Source organism: Eretmochelys imbricata, chromosome 1 (assembly GCF_965152235.1).
Source record: "Eretmochelys imbricata isolate rEreImb1 chromosome 1, rEreImb1.hap1, whole genome shotgun sequence".
Classification (NCBI taxonomy): Eukaryota; Metazoa; Chordata; order Testudines; family Cheloniidae; genus Eretmochelys; species Eretmochelys imbricata.
This window is the reverse complement of record NC_135572.1, coordinates 252146731-252171683: the sequence shown is the minus strand read 5'-3', so window position 1 is coordinate 252171683 and position 24953 is coordinate 252146731. Positions and strand designations below refer to the sequence as shown.

The following is a 24953-nucleotide window of genomic DNA, read 5'->3' as shown; positions in this document are numbered from 1 at the left end:
ACTTAGGTTGACTTAACTACATTGCTCAGGGGCATCAATTTTTTTTCCCCTGGCTGTTCCTGGAACTCCAGTGTTCCCTGCACCAGCATAAATTGTTGATTCAGTAGACCTCAATGTTCATTATAAAGAAAGGCCACAGCTGGGTTTTGTGGCAAAGGCTTGGCTAGGTTTATTGTCAACAAAGCACCATCTTAGCATCCCGTATAGCAGGTTACGAGTGTGCTAACACATGTATGCTAGTGATAAGGTATCAGCTCAATCAACATAGCATTATCCCTTAGGCTAATACAGAGCTACACTTCCCATTACTCTCCTGTTATGCATTGATACAAACAAGTTACATATTACATTCCAGACGTTATTAGTTACCATCCTTGTACGCGATAATTTGAACAAAATCTCCTCATCCATTATCCCAGTGGTTCTCATATTTATTTGATTGTGGCCCCCTTCTTTGTATCTTTAGTAGTTTATGTCTCTCAAAGTATTTTGAAGATGAAAAATGCTATAGAAATGCTGGGTATTACTACTGGCCGCATCTAGTAAAAAAATAAACCTTTGCCATTGGCAGCTCTGACAATTGTCATCATGTTCCCTCCCAGTCTAGGGAAAGCGGGCTCCTTGTCCTACAGCATGAATGATTCAGTAATGTGGAAGATTAAAACATTTAAAGATTGTAATGAAAGGTGTTTCATGATTCAGAGTTTGAGAGGAAAAAGTTCTTGTACCTCTGCTTCCTTTTCATGTTGTTATTTATATCTTTTTTTACACTGTTATCTAAAGGACTTGGTATAAAAGATCAAAATGTTTTCATATATGAAAACAATTAAAAAACATAAATAGGTCCTGTTTCCTTCTCATGTTGCTCACTTTTTGTTTCTGGTAAGATTTCAGATGTAGATGGGCCCCAGCTCTCACCACAGCCCGGGCACACCTTGTTGCCTCCAAGAGCTATACACAATGCAATTGTATTCCTCCCTTCTTCAAATAATCCAGTATCCTTCAAAGAGGCTTTCCCCCCATCCTATTACTGTAGCTGATGTTTCTCAAAACATGCAAGAAGAACATTGCGGTGCAGTATGTCATTGTGCATAACAAGTCGGCAGGCCAAATTCTTTTTGTCAGCTGTACAAATACTTCAAAAAGAAAAGGAGTACTTGTGGCACCTTAGAGACTAACCAATTTATTTGAGCATCTCACGAAAGCTTACGCTCAGATAAATTGGTTAGTCTCTAAGGTGCCACAAGTACTCGTTTTCTTTTTTCGAATACAGACTGACACGGCTGTTACTCTGAAACCTGTAAATATGGATAGAAATTGTAATATAATTGATGCCACTTCAGATGTGTTTATTTGACTGTGCAGTGTCTAGAAGGACGACTTAATGTGTGGTTTCAGAGTAGCAACCGTGTTAGTCTGTCTCTGCAAAAAGAAAAGGAGGACTTGTGGCACCTTAGAGACTAACCAATTTATTTGAGCATAAGCTTTCATCCGATGAAGTGGGCTGTAGTTCACGAAAGCTTATGCTCAAATAAATTGGTTAGTCTCTAAGGTGCCACAAATACTCCTTTTCTTTTTACTTAATGTGTGTGTATTTGATTGTGTATTCTCAAATTTCTGCATCCTGATTATGCAACTGTCACATCAGAACAGATCCAGTGAGATTTGCTTGTATGCAGAGGGTTTATCATGAAGCTCAAGTTTTCTGTTGTGGTGGTGGTTCAGTTTTTTAAGAAACCAGGAAAATTAAGTGCAGGAAATTACATTAATTCAGCTTTGCAAAAATCAATTTGCTCTTATCTTGTGCAAGAAAATATGTTTAATGGGGAGGTAAAATATCTTTTATTATTTATTATTTTATTTATTATAACTTTTGCTGTAGTTTAGGGAGCATGAGGAGATTTTAATTTGGAGCTGGTAATTTTCATGAAAGCTGAGTTAGTGCAGTCTCATTAAGGCTTCTGTCCTGTAAACACTTAAGACCTGATCCTACAGTTACTCCTCAGGGCATTCTGCACCAAATAATTAAAAATTATGTGCACAATATTTTAAAATTCTGCAATATTTTATTTGTCAAATAAATGTGGAGGCTCCAGCATGGCATTGGGGAGCACAGGCCACTGGCTGCACAGAGGTGGGAGATCACTGTGTAGCTCTCCCCCAGGACACGGACTCAGTGGTGAGGCTGCACCCAACCCTGACACAACGCAAGGATCAGGCCTGCCCCAGAAACACCCCAGGGCCCTGCCGTTCCATGCCAGGTCCACCAGGTGTGAGCAGGCAAGATCCAAGTGTGGGGGGGATCCATTGTTTGTTGAGAGGGTTCTTTGTGGTACAATATGGGTGTGGGTGGCTCAGTGGTGGATCTGGGTGCGGGGGGGATCTGGATGCACAGGGTCTTGTTGGGGGGTCCTGGGTGCAACAATAATGGGACACTGTAGGGGGGTCCAGGTGAAGGTGGTTGGGGCTCAGCAGGGGGTGTCTGGGTGTGGGGGGGATAGAGCTCGGCAGAGGGGCCTGGGTGTGGAGGGCTCAGTGCAGGGAAGTCCAGATACTGGGTGAAGGATACCCAAAACATACTGCTGGGGCGGGTCTTATGACCACTCTTGTGGCTTCCTTTTGCTTCCCTGTCAAGAACGTCATTTTTCTGCAGGGAAGCAAAGAAATCTTCGTGGGACACAAATTCTGCACATATGCAATGGTGCAGAATTCCCCTGGAACTATACAGTAAGCTCTATCTGTATGTCTACACTACAAATAAACACCTACAGCTGGTCCATGTCAGCTGACTCAGGCTCGTTGGGCTTGGGCTAACGGACTGTTTAATTTCAATTTAGGCATTCAGGCTTGGGCTGGAGCCTGGACTCGAGCTGGAGTCGAGGATCTAGGACCCTGTAACATGGAAGGTTCCTAGAGCTGAGACAGCAGCCTGAGCTGCAACAACTATACCACAGCTAAACAGCCCCTTTGCCCACACCCTACTAGCCTGAGTCAGCTGGCACAGGCCAGCCATGGGTTCTTAATTGCAGTGTAGACATGGGCAGACTTCTAGAGCCAAGGATCTTCACAGGTGCTGGGGTCTGTGTGCGTGGAGCTTGTTGTAGGTTCAAAACCTTAAAAAGGTGATTAAGTTTTCTCATGCATAATGAGTCTGAGGTAAGGTGTCTGAGTTAATTCAAGTGAATTTCATAGCCTGAGAGCCATGGAGACTGAAACCTTCTATTAATCTGTAAAACAGGAATAGGTAATAGCAGAGCAGTTTCCTCTCCACAGTCCTGTCTATGTCCCTCACTCCTGATGAGGGTAATATTGTCTCTCACTGTTGATGGCTCATTGAATCCTTGGCTTCTCTGCTGTGACTGCTAACGAGACTGTCAGTTAAGTTCCACATATGCTGGTGATATTTGTAATGTGGATAATTGTTCAATGGTAACCAGACTGTAATCACCAAAAAACTATTAGAAGATGACTTTTTTGATCACTGCTACTAGCAACGTGGGCTTGATAGCAATTGATGACCTAAGGGTGACCTAAGGTATTCCATTTTCACTTTTGGAGTAATCAGACTACTTGGAAAAAGGCAGCAGAGTCTAGAGAGGAATGAATATAGGGATAGTCAAGTACCTCTGAGTTCTTTCTAACACTGGCTCTGATTCCAAATGATAACAGGATTTCCTCATAGATGACGTTAGTAAATACGTTGTCTTATCATTTCATGTCCTTGAGCATTTGTCCTGTGTAGCAACAATAGATATATAATTGCACTCAAAATTTATAATTATCTTGCCAGGGATCCTGATTACTTGTTTGAGACTGAAGATTGACTTGACAACAAATTTTGTGGATAATGTTCACTGAATTTTGAAAATTATATATTTAAACCTATCATTCTGTTTCCTTGGAAACTTAAATGTTTATTGTGCCTAGATATCACGTTTTGTGTTATGGGAGCTGGCCATTTCCAGGGAGTCAGGGACTAGTCTACCTGTGACAGGCTCCGCTAAGGAGAGTGAGCCAACCCAGATCCACCTGTCAGTAGTTAATTACCTAGGTGGCTGGGCTGCAGTTAATTAGCTATAGAACACAGGGCCTCATAGAGACTTATGAGGGCTCAGGCAGGGAGCCCCAGAATACTTAGAGAGGATGCTCCTGAGGAAAGAGACTTGTCAGGAGAGCTGGTTAGAGAGCTCACCAGAAAAGGGAATCTAGGGGAGGTGTTGCTGGGGCAGGGAGCAGGTTCCAAAAGGACTATGAGTTGCAAAGTCCTAGAAAGGCTTAGTCCTAGCAGAAGGACCTTTCCAGACAGTGACAAGAGATCCTGATCCCAGAAGAATAATACGCCACTCCAGAGAATAGCTGCAATGGTTTGACCCCTTTAGGGACCCTGAGTCTAGGGAAGGAACCCTACTCTTGGGTGTTGGCAGTAGGCCTGACTCCAGAATGGGTGTCCCAATAATGAGGTGAAGAGCCTGGGCAGAGGAGACAGGTGGACTTAGATGGGGAATACAAACTAATATTAACTTGCTCCTTTTATCTAGGATGCTGGGTCTGAAGACTTGCTTGCAGGTGTGTTCGGCCTTGGATTAAATAAATGACATCCCTGAAGGGGCACTGTTTGCTGTAGACAAGCCTAATTGAATTGTGTGTTAGAAGCCTGGCTGGAATGGTGCAAGAAGAGATGAGGGAGAAGAATAGCTGAAAAAAATGTAATGAGGGATTTTATAGTTTATCAGGTCATTGCAGTTGTAGAGAGTGTCATAGGAAAATGAGGGGAAAGGTTAATATTTTTACACAACTGTAGTTGTTGCCATTTTTATTCCTGACTCGTTCAAGTTCGTTTGGAAACCAAATATGGAAGAGGAGCACCTAAGTATATGTCACATGTAGGCAATGTGTATCCAAAAAGCCACAGGTCTTATCTTACTGACCATAACCACTGTTATAGGAAGCATCAGACAGCAACTCAGTGGAAGTAACAGTAAGAAATTAGCAAAGAGGAGCAGATACTTCAGTTTTTGCAACTTCTCCATACAGAATAATAGTATCTTCACTCTTTATTAAGAAGTTTATAAAAATATGGCAATTACTATATGTATTATTGTATCAGAGCTCCCCTCACTCCAAAAGAGGAGAGCAAATTGGCTATCAAAGAGATAGGGGAGAGAGAGAGTAATGAGAGATAATAATGAGGTCATGGTAACAATATTCTCTGTGAAACTCCAAGCTATGTTTTTGTCTTTGTGGTGTTCCTCTTAGCTGAAGTAGAACACAACTATCCCTGTAAAACACTTCCGTTAGAAAAAACAAACAAAGAAACTAATATTTAAAAGGATAGAGCCCAAGGGAAGATCAGGAATTTGAAGAATGTACAGGATAGAATAAGGTGGTGATGTGTTGCCAAAATTTTTAACAAGGGTGAAGGAATATTGATAATGCAAGATGGAACCTGATGTAAAAATAAGAAAGTAGGTAGTTGTTAAGTAAAATTGGTTATAATTAGCTTTGCTGCTGTTTGGCAAATTAAAGTTGTTTTTATAAGATTAAAGGAAGAGAGGGCGGATGTATCTGAGACAAGTGGAACATTGATTCATACATAGGTAGGGAATATGAAAGGGGAATTTGAACAATGAGTTTTTGCTTAAAGGGCCCATTTGACAGCCAAGACCATGGGACACCTCCTGGATGATGTGGTAGGTCCTCCTTCTAGCTCTGCTATAAGTAGCTAACAGTAAAAACCTTATACCCTTATTTTATAATCTTATATAGTAAAAATCTTAAATTAATCAAACTGTACCGTAGAATCTCTATGGATAGAAATTCCATGCTTGAATAATGAGTATAGCAGAAGGAATATACTATCAACTATCTGACAAGGATGGTGATTGTGAAATGCTCACAGAGATGGGAGAGGCTACAAAAATAGAAAAATCAATAATAACGTGGGATTTCAACTATCCCCATATTGACCAGCTGCATGTCACCTCAGGACAGGGTGCAGAGACAAATTTCTAGACACCATAAATGACTGCTTCTTGGAGCAGCTAGTCCTGGGCTCCACCAGAGGAGAGGCAGTTCTTGATTTTACCCCCTAAATGGAGCACAGGATCTGGTTCAAGAGGTGAATATATCTGAACTAGCTTGATAACAGCAACCATAATGTAATTAAATTTAACATCCTTTTTGGGGAGGAAATACCCAAGAAGCCCACCACAGTAGCATTTAACTTCAAAAAAGGGAACTACACAAAAAGATCGTGAATCAGACGAGCATCCAACCTGGTAGTTTATTTGTTCAGATATTTGGAGAATAAAAAATTAATTTGTAGGGCTGTTGCGCGATTAAAAACAATTGCACAATTTAAAAAAATTAATCATGTGATTAATCACACTGTTAAACAACAATAGAATACCATTTCTTTTAAATATTTTTGGATGTTTACTAAATTTTCAAATATTAATTTCAATTACAACACAGAATACAATGTATACAGTGCTCACTTTATATTTATATTTTATTACAAATATTTGCACTATAAAAAACAAAAGAAATAGTATTTTTCAATTCACCTAATAGAAGTACTTTAGGGCAATCTCTTTATCATGAAATTTAACTTACAAACGTAGAATTATGTACAAAAAATATTTGTATTCAAAAATAAAACAACGCAAAACTTTAGAGCCTATAAGTCCACTCAGTCCTACTTCTTGGTCAGCCAATCACTCAGACAAAAACAGGTTGGTTACAATTTGCAGGAGGTAATGCTGCCTTAGAATTCAGACATACTCTTTGTTGAAGATAAAGATTCTAAAGAATAGTTAATATATAAATGAATCAAATATACAGAAAGAAAGAACTAATAAAGCATTAATATTTACTAACAGGTACTAATGCTGGAGAACCAGGAACTCCTCCTAATAATAGGTCACCCACCACTCTTTTTCTTTCTCCCCCATATTCTTAAGCCTCCACCTGTGACCTGAAACAAGTTTGTGCTTCAGATTCTTATCTATGAAATGGGGGTATTGACTTTGACTTCATGGTGTGCTGTCATTACTGAGTTGATCTGGTTGAAAATCTTTGTTAGAACAGTTTTGTCACTGATTGGCCAGCAGCTAAACATTTTCTTGGAACATATGGATTTTGTCAGAATTTTAGACAGTAAATTAGGGTTGAAACATTTAATTTTATCATTTCAACTTTTGCTACTTATAATAATCAAAATGGAAAAGATGAAACAATGTTTTGATAAGATCAAAACATTTCATGAACAACTCTGAGATTTTGACTTTTTGGCTCAATTTGGCAATAAATGAAATTTCAAAATCTCAGAATTTCGTGCGGGATGGAAATTCCATTTTATTTTATTTTATTGGCCAGTTAGATTCACCCCTGGTTTACAGTGGCACACTGGACCTGAGAGGAGGAGTTGTGGTGATGCAGGTTGCTTACAACCTCTACTTCACTTGGGGTTTGCAGTCACCTGCTATATTCCAATCATCGGGTGCTGCTAGCTCTGGAGATGTGTAAATCTGGCCAAGATGGTCCAGAGATGTGTAAATCTGCACATGCGTAGGCCTGGTCTACACTGGGGGGGGATCGATCTAAGTTACGCAACTTCAGCTATGTGAATAACGTAGCTGAAGTTGACGTACATAGATCTACTTACCGTGGTGTCTTCACTGCAGTAAGTCGATGGCTGATGCTCTCCTGTCGACTCCGCTTGCGCCTCGCGCCCTGGTGGAGTACTGGACTTAACGGGAGAGCACTAGACTAGACACGATTAATCGACCCCTGCTGAATCAATTGCTGCATGTCGATCCAGCGGGTAATGTAGACAAGCCCCTAGCCTCTGCTGAATGGATTCTTAAAGGGCCTTGACTGCAATTTAAAATAACCTCTGGGAAGTTGGTGTGCAAATGCTGCCTGAACTGAACCAGGTGTGAAGCACTTCCTCAGGTGTAGGACATGTGCTTGAAAGTCTCCCCCTCCGTCTGCAAAATGAAGTTTTTACAGTTTCATGTACAGTTGATCTGGAACAGCATCACCGAAGTATTCCCTCTGGACACCATTCTAAAGGTATCTGGATAAGTGTTATCTGTTTGTTTTCTCTATGTGAGGGGATTGTTTTAAGAGAATTTTCCAGAAGATCCATTTCATTTGGAGACTCTTATCTTGCTGCATGTTTGAACTAAACTTGTCTTATTTAAAAGAGGGAGAAGTGATCCGGCCAAAATATAGGAGCCTTCCTGGTTTAAGATACTATTGAATTTTGCGCACTTGAGTATTTAATTCTGCTGCAAGTGTACATTTATTAATAAAGATGTGTTACACATTTTTGGATTTGATTGTTCTCTGGTCCTTCTATTCCAAGGAAGTATTTACCTGTGTGAATATATGGGATTAATTTGCACAAGCACCATTATTCCTCATCCAGCATTATTTCATAGATGTTTCAAAAAGCAAAATACAAGTCTACTCTGATTAAGACATGGATCTGGAGCAAGGTAAATTCATAAGTATTTGAGAACCCATGAAATTTATAACAGTAAATCTCTCAAAACAGAAAGCTACTGTGAGACATGGGTGGTGGGAAAGGTAGGGAGCAGTGAATTTACAACATAGAGAAAAATATCTCAAACGAGACATGTTGATACTGTTACTAGTACAAATATGCACTACCATGTGCTGCCTTCAGATTAAGAACAGCCAGCTGCAAGGACAAAACTGTTTCTTCAGGCCGGAATAATAAATCTGAAAAGTATGCATCATGAATAATATCCCCTTTGCACTTCTATCTAATGGAAAAGGACTACATCAAGAGCAACATCCGTTATATTTTCAGGCCTCTAAGTGGGCATTGCAGAGTAGAAGTTTTTTTTTTTTTTTTTAAAAAAAGGCTGTAAAAAGATCCCTTTTAATATTTTAAATTAGTGCTGTCAAGCGATTAAAAAAAATTAATCACGATTAATTGCATGATTAAACAATTAATCAAGATTAATCATGTGATTAATTGCATTGTTGAACAATAATAGAATACAATTTATTTAAATATTTTTGGATGTTTTCTACATTATCGAATATATTGATTTCAATTACAACACAGAATACAAAGTGTACAGTGCTCACTTTATATTTTGAAGGGTTCATGCACCTGGAAACATTCAGGGCACACCCTGAGTGTTGTGTGGGAGCAGTGCACACACTGCTCCTTCCAAGGACATGGACCATGGGAAGTCGCCCAGAGGACATGAACCGTGGGAAGCTTCCTTGGACTGGGCTCAAGGCCTGAGAGCAAGGAGTGTAGTAGATAGAAGCTGGTAAATAAGAATATTAATCAAAGTCATATTATTCCTTTTGTTGTTTCCTTTTGCGGTTGGAGTATGTAATGCGCATGAGTGGAGAAAGAATAAAGGAGAGGCTGGAAAGCCGACACAGCAGACCTTCCCGCTTGCTTGCTAAAAGCTTTGTTTGTCTTGCATTTGAACCACAACAATATTTATTTTTTATTACAAATATTTGCACTATAAAAAACAAAAGAAATAGTATTTTTCAATTCACCTAATAGAAGTACTTTAGGGCAATCTCTTTATCATGAAATTTAACTTACAAATGTAGAATTATGTTAAAAAACATAACTGCATTCAAAAATAAAAACAACGCAAAACTTTAGAACCTATAAGTCCACTCAGTCCTACTTCTTGGTCAGCCAATCACTCGACAAACAAGGTTGGTTACAATTTGCAGGAGGTAATGCTGCCTTAGAATTCAGACATACTCTTTGTTGAAGATAAAGATTCTAAAGAATAGTTAATATATAAATGAATCAAATATACAGAAAGAAAGAACTAATAAAGCATTAATATTTACTAACAGGTACTAACGCTGGAGAACCAGGAACTCCTCCTAATAATAGGTCACCCACCACTCTTTTTCTTTCTCCCCCATATTCTTATGCCTCCACCTGTGACCTGAAACAAGTTTGTGCTTCAGATTGTTATCTATAAGTCCACTCAATCTTATTTCTTGTTCAGCCAGTCGCTCAGACAAACAAGTTTGTTCACATTTGCAGGAGATAAGGCTGCCCACTTCTTGTTCACAATGTCACCTGAAAGTGAAAACAGGTGTTCTCATGGCACTGTTGTAGCCGACATTGCAAGATATTTACTTGCCAGATGCGCTAAAGATTCATATGTCCATTCATGCTTCAATTACCCTTCCAGAGGACATGCGTCCATGTTGATGATGGGTTCTGCTCAATAACAATCCAAAGCAGTGCGGACTGACACATGTTCATTTTCATTATCTGAGTCAGACGCCATCAGCAGAAGATTGATTTTTTTCCCCCTTTTGTGGTTTGGGTTCTGTAGTTTCTGCATCAAAGTGTTGCTCTTTTAAGACTTCTGAAACCATTTTCAATATCTCATGTCTGTCAGATTTTGGAAGGCATTTCAGATTCTTAAACCTTGGGTCGAGTGCTGTAGCTATCTCTAGAAATCTCACATTGCTATCTTCTTTGCATTTTGTCAAATCTGCAACGAAAGTGTTCTTAAAATGAACATGTGCTGAGTCATCATCCAAGACTGCTATAACATGAAATGTATGGCAGAATGCAGGTAAAACAGAGAAGGGGACGTAACAATTTTCCGCCAAAGACTTCAGTCACAAATGTAATTAAAGTATTATTTTTTTAATGAGTATCATCAGCATGGAAGCATGTCCTCTGGAATGGTGGCCGAAGCATGAAGGGACATATGAATGTTTACAGTATCTGGCACGTAAATACCTTGCAATACCGGCTATAACAGTGCCATGGAAACTCCTGTTCTCACTTTTAGGTGACATTGTAAGTAAAAAGTGGGCAGCCTTATCTTCTGTAAATGTAAACAAACTTATTTGTCTTAGCGATTGGCTGAATGAGAAGTAGGACTGAGTAGACTTGTAGGCTCTGAAGTTTTGCATTGTTTTGGTTTTGAGTGCAGTTATGTAACAAAAAAATTCTACATTTGTAAGTTGCACTTTCACGACAAAGAGATTGCACTACAGTACTTATGTGAGGTGAATTGAAAAATACTGTGTCTTTTATCATTTTTACAGTGCAAACATTTGTAATAAAAAATAATAGTATACAGTGAGCACTGTACACTTTGTATTCTGTGTTGTAATTGAAATCAATATATATGAAAATGTAGAAAAGCATCCAAAAATATTTAATAAATTTCAATGGGTATTCTATTGTTTAACAATGCAATTAAAACTGCCATTAATTGCGATTAATATTTTTAATCGCGATTCACTTTTTTAGTTAATCCCATGAGTTAACTGCGATTAATCGACTGTTTTAAATTAATGACTGTATTTAATTCAGGGTAGTACCAGTACATTGTGTCTCTGTGTGACTGAATTTAACTTACATTTATTTCAGGTGTCTTCAGTGTTTGACAAAGAACATTTCCAGATATGTTGCTGATATTAAGCCTTTACCTCCCAACATAAAAGATAAACTGATCAAATTAATGAGTATGCAAGGGCGGATAACTGATTCAAATATCAGTGAGGTAAGAACCTATTCAAAATTCACTTTTGCCTGTCTCTTCACATTCATGCCAGTTTATTACACAGCAAAATATTAAATAATGAGCTCAACTAAAATTATGTATACAGTTCAACAAGTGAGCCCAGGGCCTCGTACTATGTAAACTTCGCCTCATTGCTTCCTCCTAATTACTTCTCTTCCTATTTTATATCATGCCATGCCTAATCTTGATTGAGGGGGTTGTGTCTTTTATCTGTGTGTAAAGCTCCATAAATGCCTACAACCCTGCATAAAAATCAAGAAGATGAATATGGACACAAGTCAATGAAAAAGTTTTCTAGTTGACCTGTATATCATCCTGTTTTGGATCAGTTTAATCTGAGGGGATACTGTTGTTCATTGTACACACTTGAGTATAAGATGCTGTGCAATTTTTGAGGCGATTCAGAAATAGTAGCACTTTGCACTTCATGTTGCTATCGGTTTCTAATTAAGTTATCTAACTTACATAAATAAGTGTGTAACATGCAAATTAATCTCAGTTGCAAACTCAATGGCCTAATAGCCAAGCAGCATTGTTTTTAAACCTTTCTGCAGAATATCCCCAGCAGGAGTCGTGTTGGATTGCGTCTATTTCCTGAGGCTGTTGCACAGAATGCTTCCTTTACAATACAGCAGGATCAGCAGATTGACTCTTAGTGTTGGACCACACTGCTGTTTCTTCTGGTAGCAATGGGAAAGCACTATGACAGGAGCGGTTGCCAAAATGGGCTTCTACAAGGTGGTATTTAAATAATGTAAGGTTCTCAAGGAAAATCTGAGATTCTTATAATCTTAGGTGGGCTTTAGGTCTATGATTTAGGATAAAATTCCATTAAATCTTCAGTTCTTTGAAATATGATGGTGAGGTGAGGGCTATGAGCTCAGTGATTCAAAATTCTCTCATCCCAATTGCTCATTAATGCTTGTCAGTGTTCCGGGATGAAATATATTACTGACTTGGCCTCAGTTGTAAATTGAGATGTTTTGACATTTGTATCCTTTTATATCAACTCAGTCTCGAAGGGAGGTGTAAGAATTATGGAAAACGAAAGGTTGACCTTGGTGAAATAGGAATGAACAACTCCCCAGTTCATTCTTGCTTTGATCTGTGACTCATGACGGGCAAATACTATCAGTCCCTGAAAGTCAGAATAATGAGACTATGAGGTGAAGGGCAGCGCACCAGAATTGTTGGGAAAAACCGAACAACAAAAACTTCACCTTTAACACACAATATTTCTTGAACTGTAATAAAAAAGAGAGAAAAAATTAAAATTGAGTCAATCTTATACATTGTTGCTTTTAACATGCCCGTTGAATTGCTTTGAGCCATGCAAGGGTCATTTTTGTAGTGAACAAACATTTCTAAGCATCATAAGTGCTTTGCATAATTTTTTCATATGTGATCTGTGCATAAATTTGAGTAAAAGCAGTTTACTAAAACTCCAAGCTCCCTCTTTTTTTTTACCCCCATATTCTCTAACACAGTGTCTCCTTCTTTGCCTCTTTCTGGTCTCAGCCTTAATCTGCTTTCAATAGCTTATCACTGCCTTCTCTTGGAATCTCTTTTCTCCTTATACTTTCAGTACTCCCGTTCTCTTCCTTCAGCAGTTCCTGTTTCCCTTTCCTGCTCTGTTAATATCCCCAGGGTTCTGTCTTTGGTCCTATCCTCCTTGTCATGTAAAGTGCACATTAACCTTCAATGCTGACAGCTTCTGAATCTACCATTCCCGTCTGGTTTCAGAGTAGCAGCCATGTTAGTCTGTATCCGCAAAAAGAAAAGGAGTACTTGTGGCACCTTAGAGACTAACAAATTTATTTGAGCATAAGCTTTCGTGAGCTACAGCTCACTTCATCGGATGCATGCAGTGGAAAATACAGTGGGGAGATTTTATATACACAGAGAACATGAAACAATGGGTGTTACCATACAGACTGTAACAAGAGTGATCAGGTGAGGTGAGCTATTACCAGCAGGAGAGAGGAGGGGGGAAGGGGGAACCTTCTGTAGTGATAATCAAGGTGAGCCATTTCCAGCAGTTGACAAGAACGTCTGAGGAAGGGGGGTGGGAATAAACATGGGGAAATAGTTTTACTTTGTGTAATGACCTATCCACTCCCAGTCTTTATTCAAGCCTAAGTTAATTGTATCCAGTTTGCAAATTAATTCCAATTCAGCAGTCTCTCATTGGAGTCTGGTTTTGAAGTTTTTTTGTTGAAGAATTGCGACTTTTAGGTCTGTAATCGAGTGACCAGAGAGATTGAAGTGTTCTCTGCCTGGTTTTTGAACGTTCTAATTCTTGACGTCTGATTTGTGTCCATTTATTCTTTTACATAGAGACTGTCCAGTTTGACCAATGTACATGGCAGAGGGGCATTGCTGGCACATGATGGCATATATCACATTGGTAGATGTGCAGGTGAACGAGCCTCTGATAGTGTGGCTGATGTGATTCGGCCCTATGATGGTGTCCCCTGAATAGATATGTGGACACAGTTGGCAACAGGCTTTGTTGCAAAGATAGGTTCCTGGGTTAGTGTTTTTGTTGTGTGGTTGCTGCTGAGTATTTGCTTCAGGTTTGGGGGGCTGTCTGTAAGCAAGGACTGACCTGTCTCCCAAGATCTGTGAGAGTGATGGGTCGTCCTTTAGGATAGGTTGTAGATCCTTGATGATGGTTTTAGTTGGGGGCTGAAGGTGATGGCTAATGGCGTTTTGTTATTTTCTTTGTTGGGTCTGTCCTGTAGAGTTAACTTCTGGGTACTCTTCTGGCTCTGTCAATCTGTTTCTTCACTTCAGCAGGTGGTTATTGTAGTTGAGTGTTGTATCTTTGATGGTCTATCTCTTCTTGGATATCCAAATGCCAGTTCAAATTCCCCCAACCCCTCGCTCTCCATCCTCTATTATTCTTCTCATATCTTTCTCACTCTGATAATTCCAGTATTTCCCCATTACCCAGACTCACAACTATGGCTTATATTTGACTCCTCATTTTCTCCTTTCCCCACATCCAGGATGTCACAAAATCCTGCCTTTTCTTAATTTACAACATTTCTATGAGCTGTTCTCCCTTCTTCACTTCTACTTCTACATTTTTTTGCCCATAACTTGATCATCTTTTTTCTTCACTCCTATATCCCCCTTTCTGCCTGTTGCCTTGCTCCCCTATAGCCCATCCAAAATGTTGCTGCTCAGCATCTTCTCCCACCCCCACTCCTTTGCTGGCTTCTCATCTTCTCCATCAAGTTTAGACTTCTTGTCCTTGCATTTACAGCCCTTCAGTTTCACTTCTGTGTATTTTTCTATTCCATCTCTTTTCTCTCCGCTCTTCCTCAAGATTGGCTAACATTACCCCCATTGTGTCATCCTTCTGCTCTTGATTTAATCCGTCCATGTTGCCGCCTATGCTTGGAACAGTCTCTCATGTCATGTATGCCAATCTCTTCTTTCAGTCCCACCTTTACAATACACTTCTGTGAAGCCTTTTAGTGTTGCTTTATAAAATTAAAAATTTGTATTGCCTCAGGAATTAATCTTCATCTAGTGTATTATGTGGCTGAACTGTTTCTATCTAGCTTAGACCATAAACTGCCTGAAGGGAAAAGTGGTCCCTGCCTCGTGCATTGTATGGTGCTGAGCACACTCATATTCAGTAAATATTACCTAGTAAAGCTGAGTGGAAAGCAGAAACTGATATTATTTGGTTACATTTAAACATGCTTTACATGCAGAAATTTTCACAAAAACAGCCCACAATGACTTTTTGGTTTTCATTATCTCTTATGTGAATTGAAATGTCACCTATTGCATTTATCACTTCTCCAAAAATATGTCTATACATGTCTGTACCTGCAGTGCAGTAAAGGTTTCTTGGAAAAACTATAGTTTGTAGTGCAAAGCTATAAAGTTTGTTTCAAGCAGCAAAATAAATAATGCAACCAAAGAGGGATGGGGGCGGCTGGGGACAGAAAGGGGAGAGATACTTTAGGTACGATTCAGAAATCTTAATGATATAAGACTTCAATGCGAGTTAGGTAAGAGATTGTTCATACTGCTAATGTATGAAGAACTGAAAAAGTAAATGAAAATTGTTAACAATTTGTTGCCACATTTAGTAAAGTTTGAACTTGATAATCAAAGAGAGCTGAGGATCAGTCAGCTTGAATGGATTTTTTTAGATAATTAGTTAGCACATAACAGAGTAAGTTACCACAGTCTGTGAGAACCAATCCAGTGACAGGTAGACTGCGCTCTTTGTCTGCTTCTAAATTTGGATGAGGGCTTAACATGCTTATAGAGGAGCTGGGTATAGTTTCAGTCTCAGTATTTGCATACTTTTATTTTACAGACAGACATTATTTTCAGCACATTTTCCAATAAATTTCTCATTATACAATCCGATATCTGTTATTTAAACTTACATCTTTTCGTAAATCCATCAAATTTTGCTAATGTAAGCACCCACACTTCTTTTTTTAGTACAGTATGTTGTTAAAAGTACTTATTCCTTCTAACAGGCTAGCACTGTCTTGTCTTAGCGTGACTCCCAAGGCATCATGGAGAGGTATGGCTCAGGGGCAAGGGGTATAAAGTCTGGTTCAGAGGTCAACAAAACTACAGTAGTGGTATGATTATAGGTGTTGAAATCTAAAACCCAGTTTCGCCTGGTGGCCAACTAATAAAGTGTATCCTGGCCATGTCTGGGAATCAGAATTTGCTTATGTAATACCAGAGTTATCATACATGTCTGTGCCTTATCACTACAGATTGAAGAAAGAATAAGTTGATGGAAAAGTTGGGTAATCCTTCTTTTTTTCTTTTTCCAGTTTGAGTATTGGTCTGGATTACATCTCACCGTAGGTGCTGATTGTGTGTGTGGTGAGGACATTCTGATTGGAAGACCGGTGGTGTATCTTGTTAGATAGTACAGGTTGAACCTCTCTTGTCTGGCACTCTGGTCTGGCAACATCCGTGGTCTGGCATGATTTTATTTTTATTTTTATTTTATGTTTTTTATGTTTTATCTCCTTATTTCCTTGTGCCAGTACAGTAAAATTGTGTTACAACACTAACACTTTGTTATGAAGAGAGCCGGTAAGCCTTGGCTAGCGGCATTGCCAGCGTTGTTCTTTTTATTTGCCTCGGCAAGATAAAAATAAAGAGACCCGCTCACTACTATATTGACCTCCCGTGGTTCGGCAAATTCTCTGGTTCGGTACTGGTCAGGTCCCGAGGGAGCCGGACTAGAGAGGTTCAACCTGTAGTGATGTTCTGTGGGGAGTGAAATTTAAAAAGGTGGTATATGTAGCACCCCTCCCCCACATGAAGCTGATGTTAAAGTATCAGACCTTCCATTGCCTTGGATCTTATTTTTATAAGACCTCTGCTTGGGGCCCCACAAGAAAGCCAACCTACAGTCCTGTGGGATTGAGGAGGCTTAGTTAATGGGGAATGAATGCCTTTTGGTCCTCAAAATGTTAGCGGTTGTGTGTGTTTCTGAATGCATGTGAGTCTGCGTGCAAGAGAGTAAGACAGCAAGATCAAATGGGGTCAAGTATTTTGAGATTTTATTGGCATCTGTTAGACAAAGGGACTTGTGTGTCTGGGAGCCAAAGAGTGGAAACGTTGTAGCTGGTTGTTGCCAGAAGTGCCTGTAATGGGCTTTTGTGTGTGATTAGATTAATTTCTTATTTGAATGATAAGAATTGATCATACATAGAAACTGGAATGCTCTCTAACCCCAGGAGGTTGTTCGTCACCTCAGAGTTGTGTACATTCTGTAGAGAGGATTTCATTCCCCAGGCTGTTAACCTGGCACCTTTCAAAAGAACATTTTTAAAAGTCATATGTAATTTCTAACGCAGTAATCACAGATTCAATGTGCATATTTGTGCTACACCATGTATAATTTGATGGAAATACTGTGCTTGCATTACAGGTACTGCACCCAGCGGTGGAGACGCTAGATCTTAGAGACTGTGATATTTCAGATACTGCCCTGCTGCAACTTTGTAATTGCAAGCAACTGAAAAAAATTAACTTAAATTCTTGTAAAGAAAACAGACTAGCCATCACTTCAGAAGGTATGTTTCCTGTACAGATAGAATTTGAATCTACCTTCTATTTTCTTTCTTTTCGTTGGGAGAGTTGGAGTAAATTGTGAAAGCAATTAGAGTATATATGATATTAAATACACACGTTGGCGAAGTCATTTTAATCAATTACACACAGAAACACTACACTCCTCAGGAATTTGTTTAAGTTCATGTTGCTTGGTTAAAGTAAATTCTTAGTCGAGCTAGTAAAAAAAAATTTTAGCAGACTCTTTCCATCAGAAAATGCCGTTTTGTCAAAATCCAAATATTTTGCTGAAAGTGTCGATTTCAAAAAACTATTCCATAGAAAAGCGTTGAACTGTTTTGACTATCATTTTATATCCATAACATAAAAATGTTTAATTTTGACTTCTTTGTTGTATTTAAACTTTTATTTTATCATATTTGTATTGGTTTGACATTATCAAAATGATTCAGTTTCCTAAAAAAAAAATAAATTGTTTTTCTGTAAATTTCAAAATTTCAACCTTTTATTACAATTTAAAATGAAAACACATTTTGAAATGTCAGAATTCCCTGCAGAATTGAAATTTTGTTTTCTGACCAGCTCTAATATTTAAAAATTTTTATAAAGTGGTAAGGTGAAATTCTGGTTCCACCAGTCAGTGGCAAAACCCCCGTTGTCTTCAATGGAGTCAGGATTTTACCTGTATATTGCATTAATCAAAAAAGAATTTGAAGATAAATAAGAAATTATAGAATCTGATACACCAGATACTTTCTTTTGCCTATAGTCTCCCTCTGGTTCATATGACAGAAAGTCCAGTAACCACAGCTGCCTGTTTTTCAGTTTATTTAGAAAATATGGTTGCCCTAAGTTGCTTCCAGATAAGGTTATTAGCAGTTTCTCTTACTACTTGCTTTCTTGTTTTCCTGGATTTCAGCTACAGAAGAATCTGGCATCCTCCACATGTTTTTGTTTTCATAAGAGACTTTTATCAGAGGATGTGTTCCTGTCCAGGTTGTTCTTCTGCTTTTAGATTCTTTGTTGTCTGAAAGCCCAGTATAAACTGTATAACATTTTATTTAAGTTTAAAATGTAGCATTACTTAACATTTATGAACTAATAACCATAGAATTGTAGCCCAGCAATTGCTTCTGCATAATGGGTCCCTGTGTCTATGTGGGCCCCAGCATCTATTATGGCTAAGCCCTACCAAATAACATCACAATTTTGTACTTTGGTTGATGTATTGCAGGGTGACCCTGTAACAATTGATGAGTAAGTGATGTTTTTTTGAGTTTGAATTCATTCAGTAATTAAAGAGACCTCATATAACTCAGCTTGATTGAGTTAATAACAGTTGTTAGTCATTGCAAAACAGAAAGGTGTACCTTACCAAAATCTGGAAGACGAAGCCCTGTAGCCGATTACAGTCCGATTTTTTTATACTGTCTGGTTCTGTTATGTGCCTACAGCTTTGCATACTTGATAATGTGCTCTTCAGCCTAGCAGAAAAAGGTATAACATGATTCAATGGCTGGAAGCCAAAGCTAGACAAATTCAGTCTGGAAATAAGGTGTAAAATTTTAACAGTGAGGATACTTAACAATTGGAACTACATGCTCACAGTCCCTTCTGGCTTTGGAATCTATGAATGTTGTTTCTACCTTAGCTGTTTACATTCTTATTATTTCCACTTTTCAACATATAATTTTCATTATGTTTAGTAAATTATACTGTTTACTTGTGTCCTTTTGGTGGTCACATTACATTTTGTTAACTCAAACATTGGTTTGTACAATGTTTATAAAATTGCTTCCTAAAAATATTCTATTCTGCACATAACTATTCTTACAAAAATATTGCAAAGGCATAGGCAACACATTTTGGGGGGGGGCATGTGGAGTCACATCCCCCTCCCCCAGATTTCTGCCAGGGTGGGAGTTGGGCTGAGCGCGACTGAGAGGGATGTGCCTGGGAAAGGCACCGACAACATGCACTCCCTTTGAGCCCTGGTAGGTGGCACCCAGAGAAGGGAAGCAAGATCAGGCTGGCAACAGGCTCAACGGTAGAGCTGCCTGAGGTGCCGGCGAGGCTGCAGATGGGGGCTCAGGGCAATGGCGTGGGGAGGGGAGCAGTGGGGCCAGAGGGGCTGGGAAGCCCAGAGGAGGCAATGGAGGCCTGGGGCAGTGGGAGGTGGGGTGTGGAGCCCAGGGGAGGAGGCAGCAGGGGCCAGGGGTGGGGGCCGGGGGGGGCACCTGGGGGAGGCAGCAGGGCCAGGGGCAATAGTGAGGCGGGAATACAAGTGCAGTTCCCCTGAAACTCTACAATGATATTTTATTTCATTTTTTCCAAAGTACTTAAATGTTCTTATGTCCAAGGACTCTAGCCGTTGCCTGAACATAAGCGCCGACTCCATGGGTGCTCCAGGGAAAAAATTAGTGGGTGCTCTGCACCCACCGGCAGCCAAGCCACATACTGCCCCTCCTCCAACTCCACTGTCTCCTTCCTTGGGTTGCTTCCCTGCAGCCCCAGCACCTCCTCTGTCCTGAAGAAGTGGGGTTTTTACCCACAAAAGCTTTTGCCCAAATAAATGTGTTAGTCTTTAAGGTGCCACTGGACTCCTCATTATTTTTGTGGATACGGACTAACAGGGCTACCCCTCTGATGCTTGGTCCTCTGCCCTTGTATCAGGACCTCAGTTTAGTAGCTGTCAGCCTGGAGCTTTCTCATACTCTGCTGACCCTGCCCAACATTGCTCTGTCCATGGTGCTCCAGCCCTCTAAGCAGCCAGTCCACCTCCCTGAACTCCAGGGAGTGACTGCCTCTGCTCTGCTCAGCAGCCCCTTCTTATATGAGCCAGCCTGGCCCTGATTGGTTCTTCCAATAAACTTTCCCCTAATTGGCTGGCACTACAAGCCTTTTCTTTATCTGCTGCCTCCTGTGTAGCCTCCCTTACCTACCAGTGAGAGGCAGCCGCCCCATCACAGTCTGGATTCCAGATACATTCATTCTATTTCAATGTTAAAAAGAGTATTAGCCTTAACAAAATGAAAACGTATATAAAGAGCAGATATTAACAATATACAATTTAAAAACAAACAAAAAAAAAACTAAACCAAATTTCCTGTAGATGGGGGGAATGATGTGAAGTTGGAAATGGGCATAGGGTGGTCAGACCTAGATTGATGAGTTTTTTTGTTTTTTTTTTTAATTATAAAGAATCTGGAGTTCATGGGTAATGGATCCTGCTTTTTCAAGGTATCCCAGAAATTTAGTCCAGACTATGATAGATTTTTTGCATATATTTCATTCCCCCAAGAACACACTTTCTCTATTGCCACATTATTCCAAATTGTGAGAGGTCCAAAACGGAAAAGAGTTGTACTTTTCCACTTAAAGGTAAATTTTCCACACTCAGATGTTCAGTGAGAGTCAAGACAAGGACTAAGCAAAGAGGCAGAGGACAATATTTAAAAAAAAAAAGTTTTAGGACTTTTATATCGATTATCTTCGTGATATGTGGTTTGAACTGTTGAACAAAAAGGATGGAAATTGGGTTTCAACCACCACAGTTGAGACAAAAAGAAAAGGAGTACTTGTGGCACCTTAGAGACTAACCAATTTATTTGCCACAAGTACTCCTTTTCTTTTTGCGAATACAGACTAACACGGCTGTTACTCTGAAACAGTTGAGACAACAATTCATCGTGACCACAGCAATTAGGAGACAAGACTGGATTAAATGCATGAAGTCAGTTCGGGGAAGACTGATATCCAAGGTTTTAATCTGGTTATCAGTAATAGAATTAGAAATAGAACATGTCTTCCTAAATATTTTAAAAGAAATTGTATCTGTTTCAGTGCCTATAACTATGGGCTTTTAGATATATGTATAATTGATTTATAGTACTAGTACTCTTCTGCCTTCACTTTCCCCAACATGTTCTACTGTCAAGTGGCAATGGAATGGCCCCCTGCTCAGCGAAGCAGCCTCCTTAAATAAAGTCTCTTCACCTCAAATACACCAAGAAATCGGTTATCTACAGCCAGGCACTCTGGTACCATGGAATATGCTCCTAGGAGAAAGTCCAGTATACACACCTTAACACACTTTAAAACTGCCTTCACCAAACAAGGACGCTCAACCAGAGAGGTAGATCACATCATGGAAAGGGTCATCTAAATACCCCAAGAGAATCTGCTTCAGTACAGAAATAAATCCCTCATCAGCTGCACAACCTTAGTTGTCATCTACCACCCAGCACTGGAACCCGGACAGGGCATCATTAAACAATTACAGCCCATACTTGATGGGGACCACAACCTGAAAGAAATCCTTCCTGAACCCCCTTTTCTGGCAGTCAGAAAATACCCCAGCTACTACTCCATGCTCATCAGCAGAAGCAAGCTACCCACAAACAAGGACACGCCAATCAAAGCAGCACCAGACCCTGCCAGAATAATATATGCAAAACGTGTGTAGACAAATCTCTACTGCTAAGATGGTCAACACCCTCCACAACACACCATGCAAGATCTAGGAGTCCTACATATGCCTGCCACATGGGGTGGTGCACGAAATGCTCCAGTAATAACTATGTGGCTGAAACAAGACAATCAATACAGTCGTGACTGGACTCACACAGGGAAATGATAAAAGACAACCGCACCCTACTACCTGTGGATGAACACACTTTTCACTTTGTAGCTGACCCCTCACTCCTCATTTTCAAAGGACATTTGCAAAAATTGAGCCTGGGAGCTTACATTCATAACTTTGCGAGACCCTAAGAACCATGAACTGAACAGGGACACGGGATGTATGGCTTATTTCAACCATCTGTAACCTACTAACACTCCCCCATGGCTGGAGGGATGTAAATGGGCCACTTCGCCTTGAGTGGTCCCTTGAAATATGTGCTAATTATGGACGCTAAACGATCTGTTCCACGTTGTATTTTAGCTCTGACATTCTGAGTACGTTTCCCAGACCTGAAGAAGAGCTCTGTAAGCTCAAAAGCTTGTCTTTCTCACCAACAGAATTTGGTTCAATAAAAGATATTACCTCACCCATTATTTCCCTCTCCTCTCTTCAGTCAGGTTGTCAAATGTAGACTCTGCATCCCTCCCAGCCATGTGTTTATGCAGGGGAATGCTAGCCCATTCCTCCTTAGACTAGTTTCTGAATAAATTCCATTCAAAGTCAAAGGCTCTGTTGGTAGAAAACCCATTGTTCCAGCTGGGAAGAGTCATTTTGTATTGATTGGTGTTAATGGCTTGCTCCTTCTTAGCCCTCTCCTCCCATCCCTTAGGATGATCACACAGGATCCAGAATAGACTGACCCTCCCAACACCACCTAGATGTTTTAAACCAAGATGGAGGTGACAATGCAAAGTGGAGATTACAGTCACATGATGACACTCTCAAAACATGTCCCAGACAACTCCCCTCCCCCAGCTGTGTCACTAAACTAATTGGTTTCAGAGTAGCAGCCGTGTTAGACTGTATCCTCAAAAAGAAAAGGAGTACTTGTGGCACCTTAGAGACGAACAAATTTATTTGAGCATAAGCTTTCGTGGGCTAAAACCCACTTCATCGGATGCATTGAATGCATTGGATGAAGTGAGCTGTAGCTCATGAAAGCTTATGCTCAAATAAATTTGTTCGTCTCTAAGGTGCCATAGGTACTCCTTTTCTTTAAACTAATTGGCTTATGTTACATTCAGTGAGATCAGCAAGGAGAGCTTTTGCACAGCCAGAGACTTTCTGTGATCATGGTGGCTAAATGGAGTGAATAGGGAGAGGCATTGGGGAAGATGGATGCTTTATTTCTTGATTTTTACACTTAAGTTGCCATAGAATCATAGAACCATAGAGTTAGAAGGGGCCACAAGACTCCTCTAGTCCAGTCCCCTGCCAAGATGGAGAATTTGTTGTGTTTAAAACATCCAAGACAGATGGCTATCAAGCCTCTTTTTGAAAACCTCCAGTGAAGGAGATTCCACAACTTTCTTGGCAGTTTGTTCCATTGTCCTACTTTTCTTACTCTTAGGAAGTTTTTTCTAACATTTAATATAAATCTGCTATGCAGTAGTTTGAACGCAGCTTTTCAAGTATTTGAAGACCACAATGTGAGGGAAAATCTAGTTGGCCTAAACTTCTAGGCCTAAAACTTTGGTCAAGCTAACCGTGTATATGAAGCATAAGAGAAGAGTGAGGAAAATTCCATTGAGGGGCAATTGCAAAACAGCACAGCTTATGAAATGTAACCATAACCGCTAGAAGTTAGAAAAACCGTTTATCACAAAGGAAACACCTGTCAATAAAAGGAAAAGCTTGTTTTTCCTAGACTCCCAAGTAAGGCAAAGCTACTGTTGAAGCTTAAACTATATGCCAAATAAGGAACATGCTGTTGAAGGAAGTGGGTTTGGGAAATTGTGGTATATAAGCTTATATTCAGCCATATAAGCTCTTGTATTTCTGTTTACAGGAGAGTAGCTCTGGCTGACTCTCCCTGTATGCGCATGCTTGAATAAAGCTGGCGTCAGGCTTGTTCTGAACCAAACACAGTGTGTTTTTAATTTTCCACCACAACTATCATATCCCCTCTTAATCTCCTCTTTTCCAAATGAAACATACCCAATTCCTTCAGCCTTTGCTCATATGGCTTGCATTCCATCCCTTTAATCATCCTTGTCGCTTGCCTCTGGATCCTTTCCAGTTTCTCTACATCCTTTCTATACAGCGGTGACCAAAATTGGACACACTACTCCAGCACTGAATAGAGCAGTACTATCACCTCCTATGACTTGCATTATATGCCTCTGTTCAGTGATGAGCTGCCAAAATCTTAACAATGGGTTCCATCCTCACCCCAAGAGGGTGTCGTTGCCCACCCCCACCCCCTGGGACTCCTGCCCCATCCAACCCCCCCGCTTTCCTTGACGACCCCCCAGGATCCCTGCCCCATCCACCCTCCCCCCCGACTGCCCACAGAACCAGGCAGGAGAGTCTCGTGGGCCACCGTAGTGGGTGCCAACCCCACCCCTAAGAGCCAGAGGCACTTGCCAGGGGGCGAGGGGGGGGAGTCCCGGCGGTGCTTACCTAGGGCAGATCCCAGGAAGCATCCGGCGGGTCCCTCTGGCTCCTAGGGGTGGGGGAGCGTAGCTGAGCGGGAGTAGGGGGAGCGGCTGCTCCCCCCCACTGATCACATCAAAAGTGGCGCCTTAGGTGCCAACTCCCTGGGTACTCTGGGGCTGGAGCACCCACGGGGAAAATTTGGTGGGTGCAGAGCGCCCACCGGCAGCTCTCTGCCC

General features: G+C 40.3%; 1 protein-coding gene across 5 annotated transcripts in view; it reads left to right on the top strand.

Moving 5' to 3' along the window:
- Window positions 1-24953, top strand: part of AMN1 (antagonist of mitotic exit network 1 homolog) — a 54932-nt gene that overhangs the window by 3186 nt on the left and 26793 nt on the right. For 2 of the 5 annotated variants that reach the window (XM_077827709.1, XM_077827719.1), the window contains exons 2-3: window positions 11423-11555; window positions 17512-17656. In XM_077827709.1, the coding sequence (XP_077683835.1) occupies window positions 11423-11555; window positions 17512-17656 (278 nt within the window). Of the gene's footprint in view, window positions 1-4539; window positions 8077-8371; window positions 8505-11422; window positions 11556-12130; window positions 12315-17511; window positions 17657-24953 lie in introns of those variants that run through there. The other 3 variants (XM_077827745.1, XM_077827737.1, XM_077827727.1) reach the window with 3 other exon arrangements.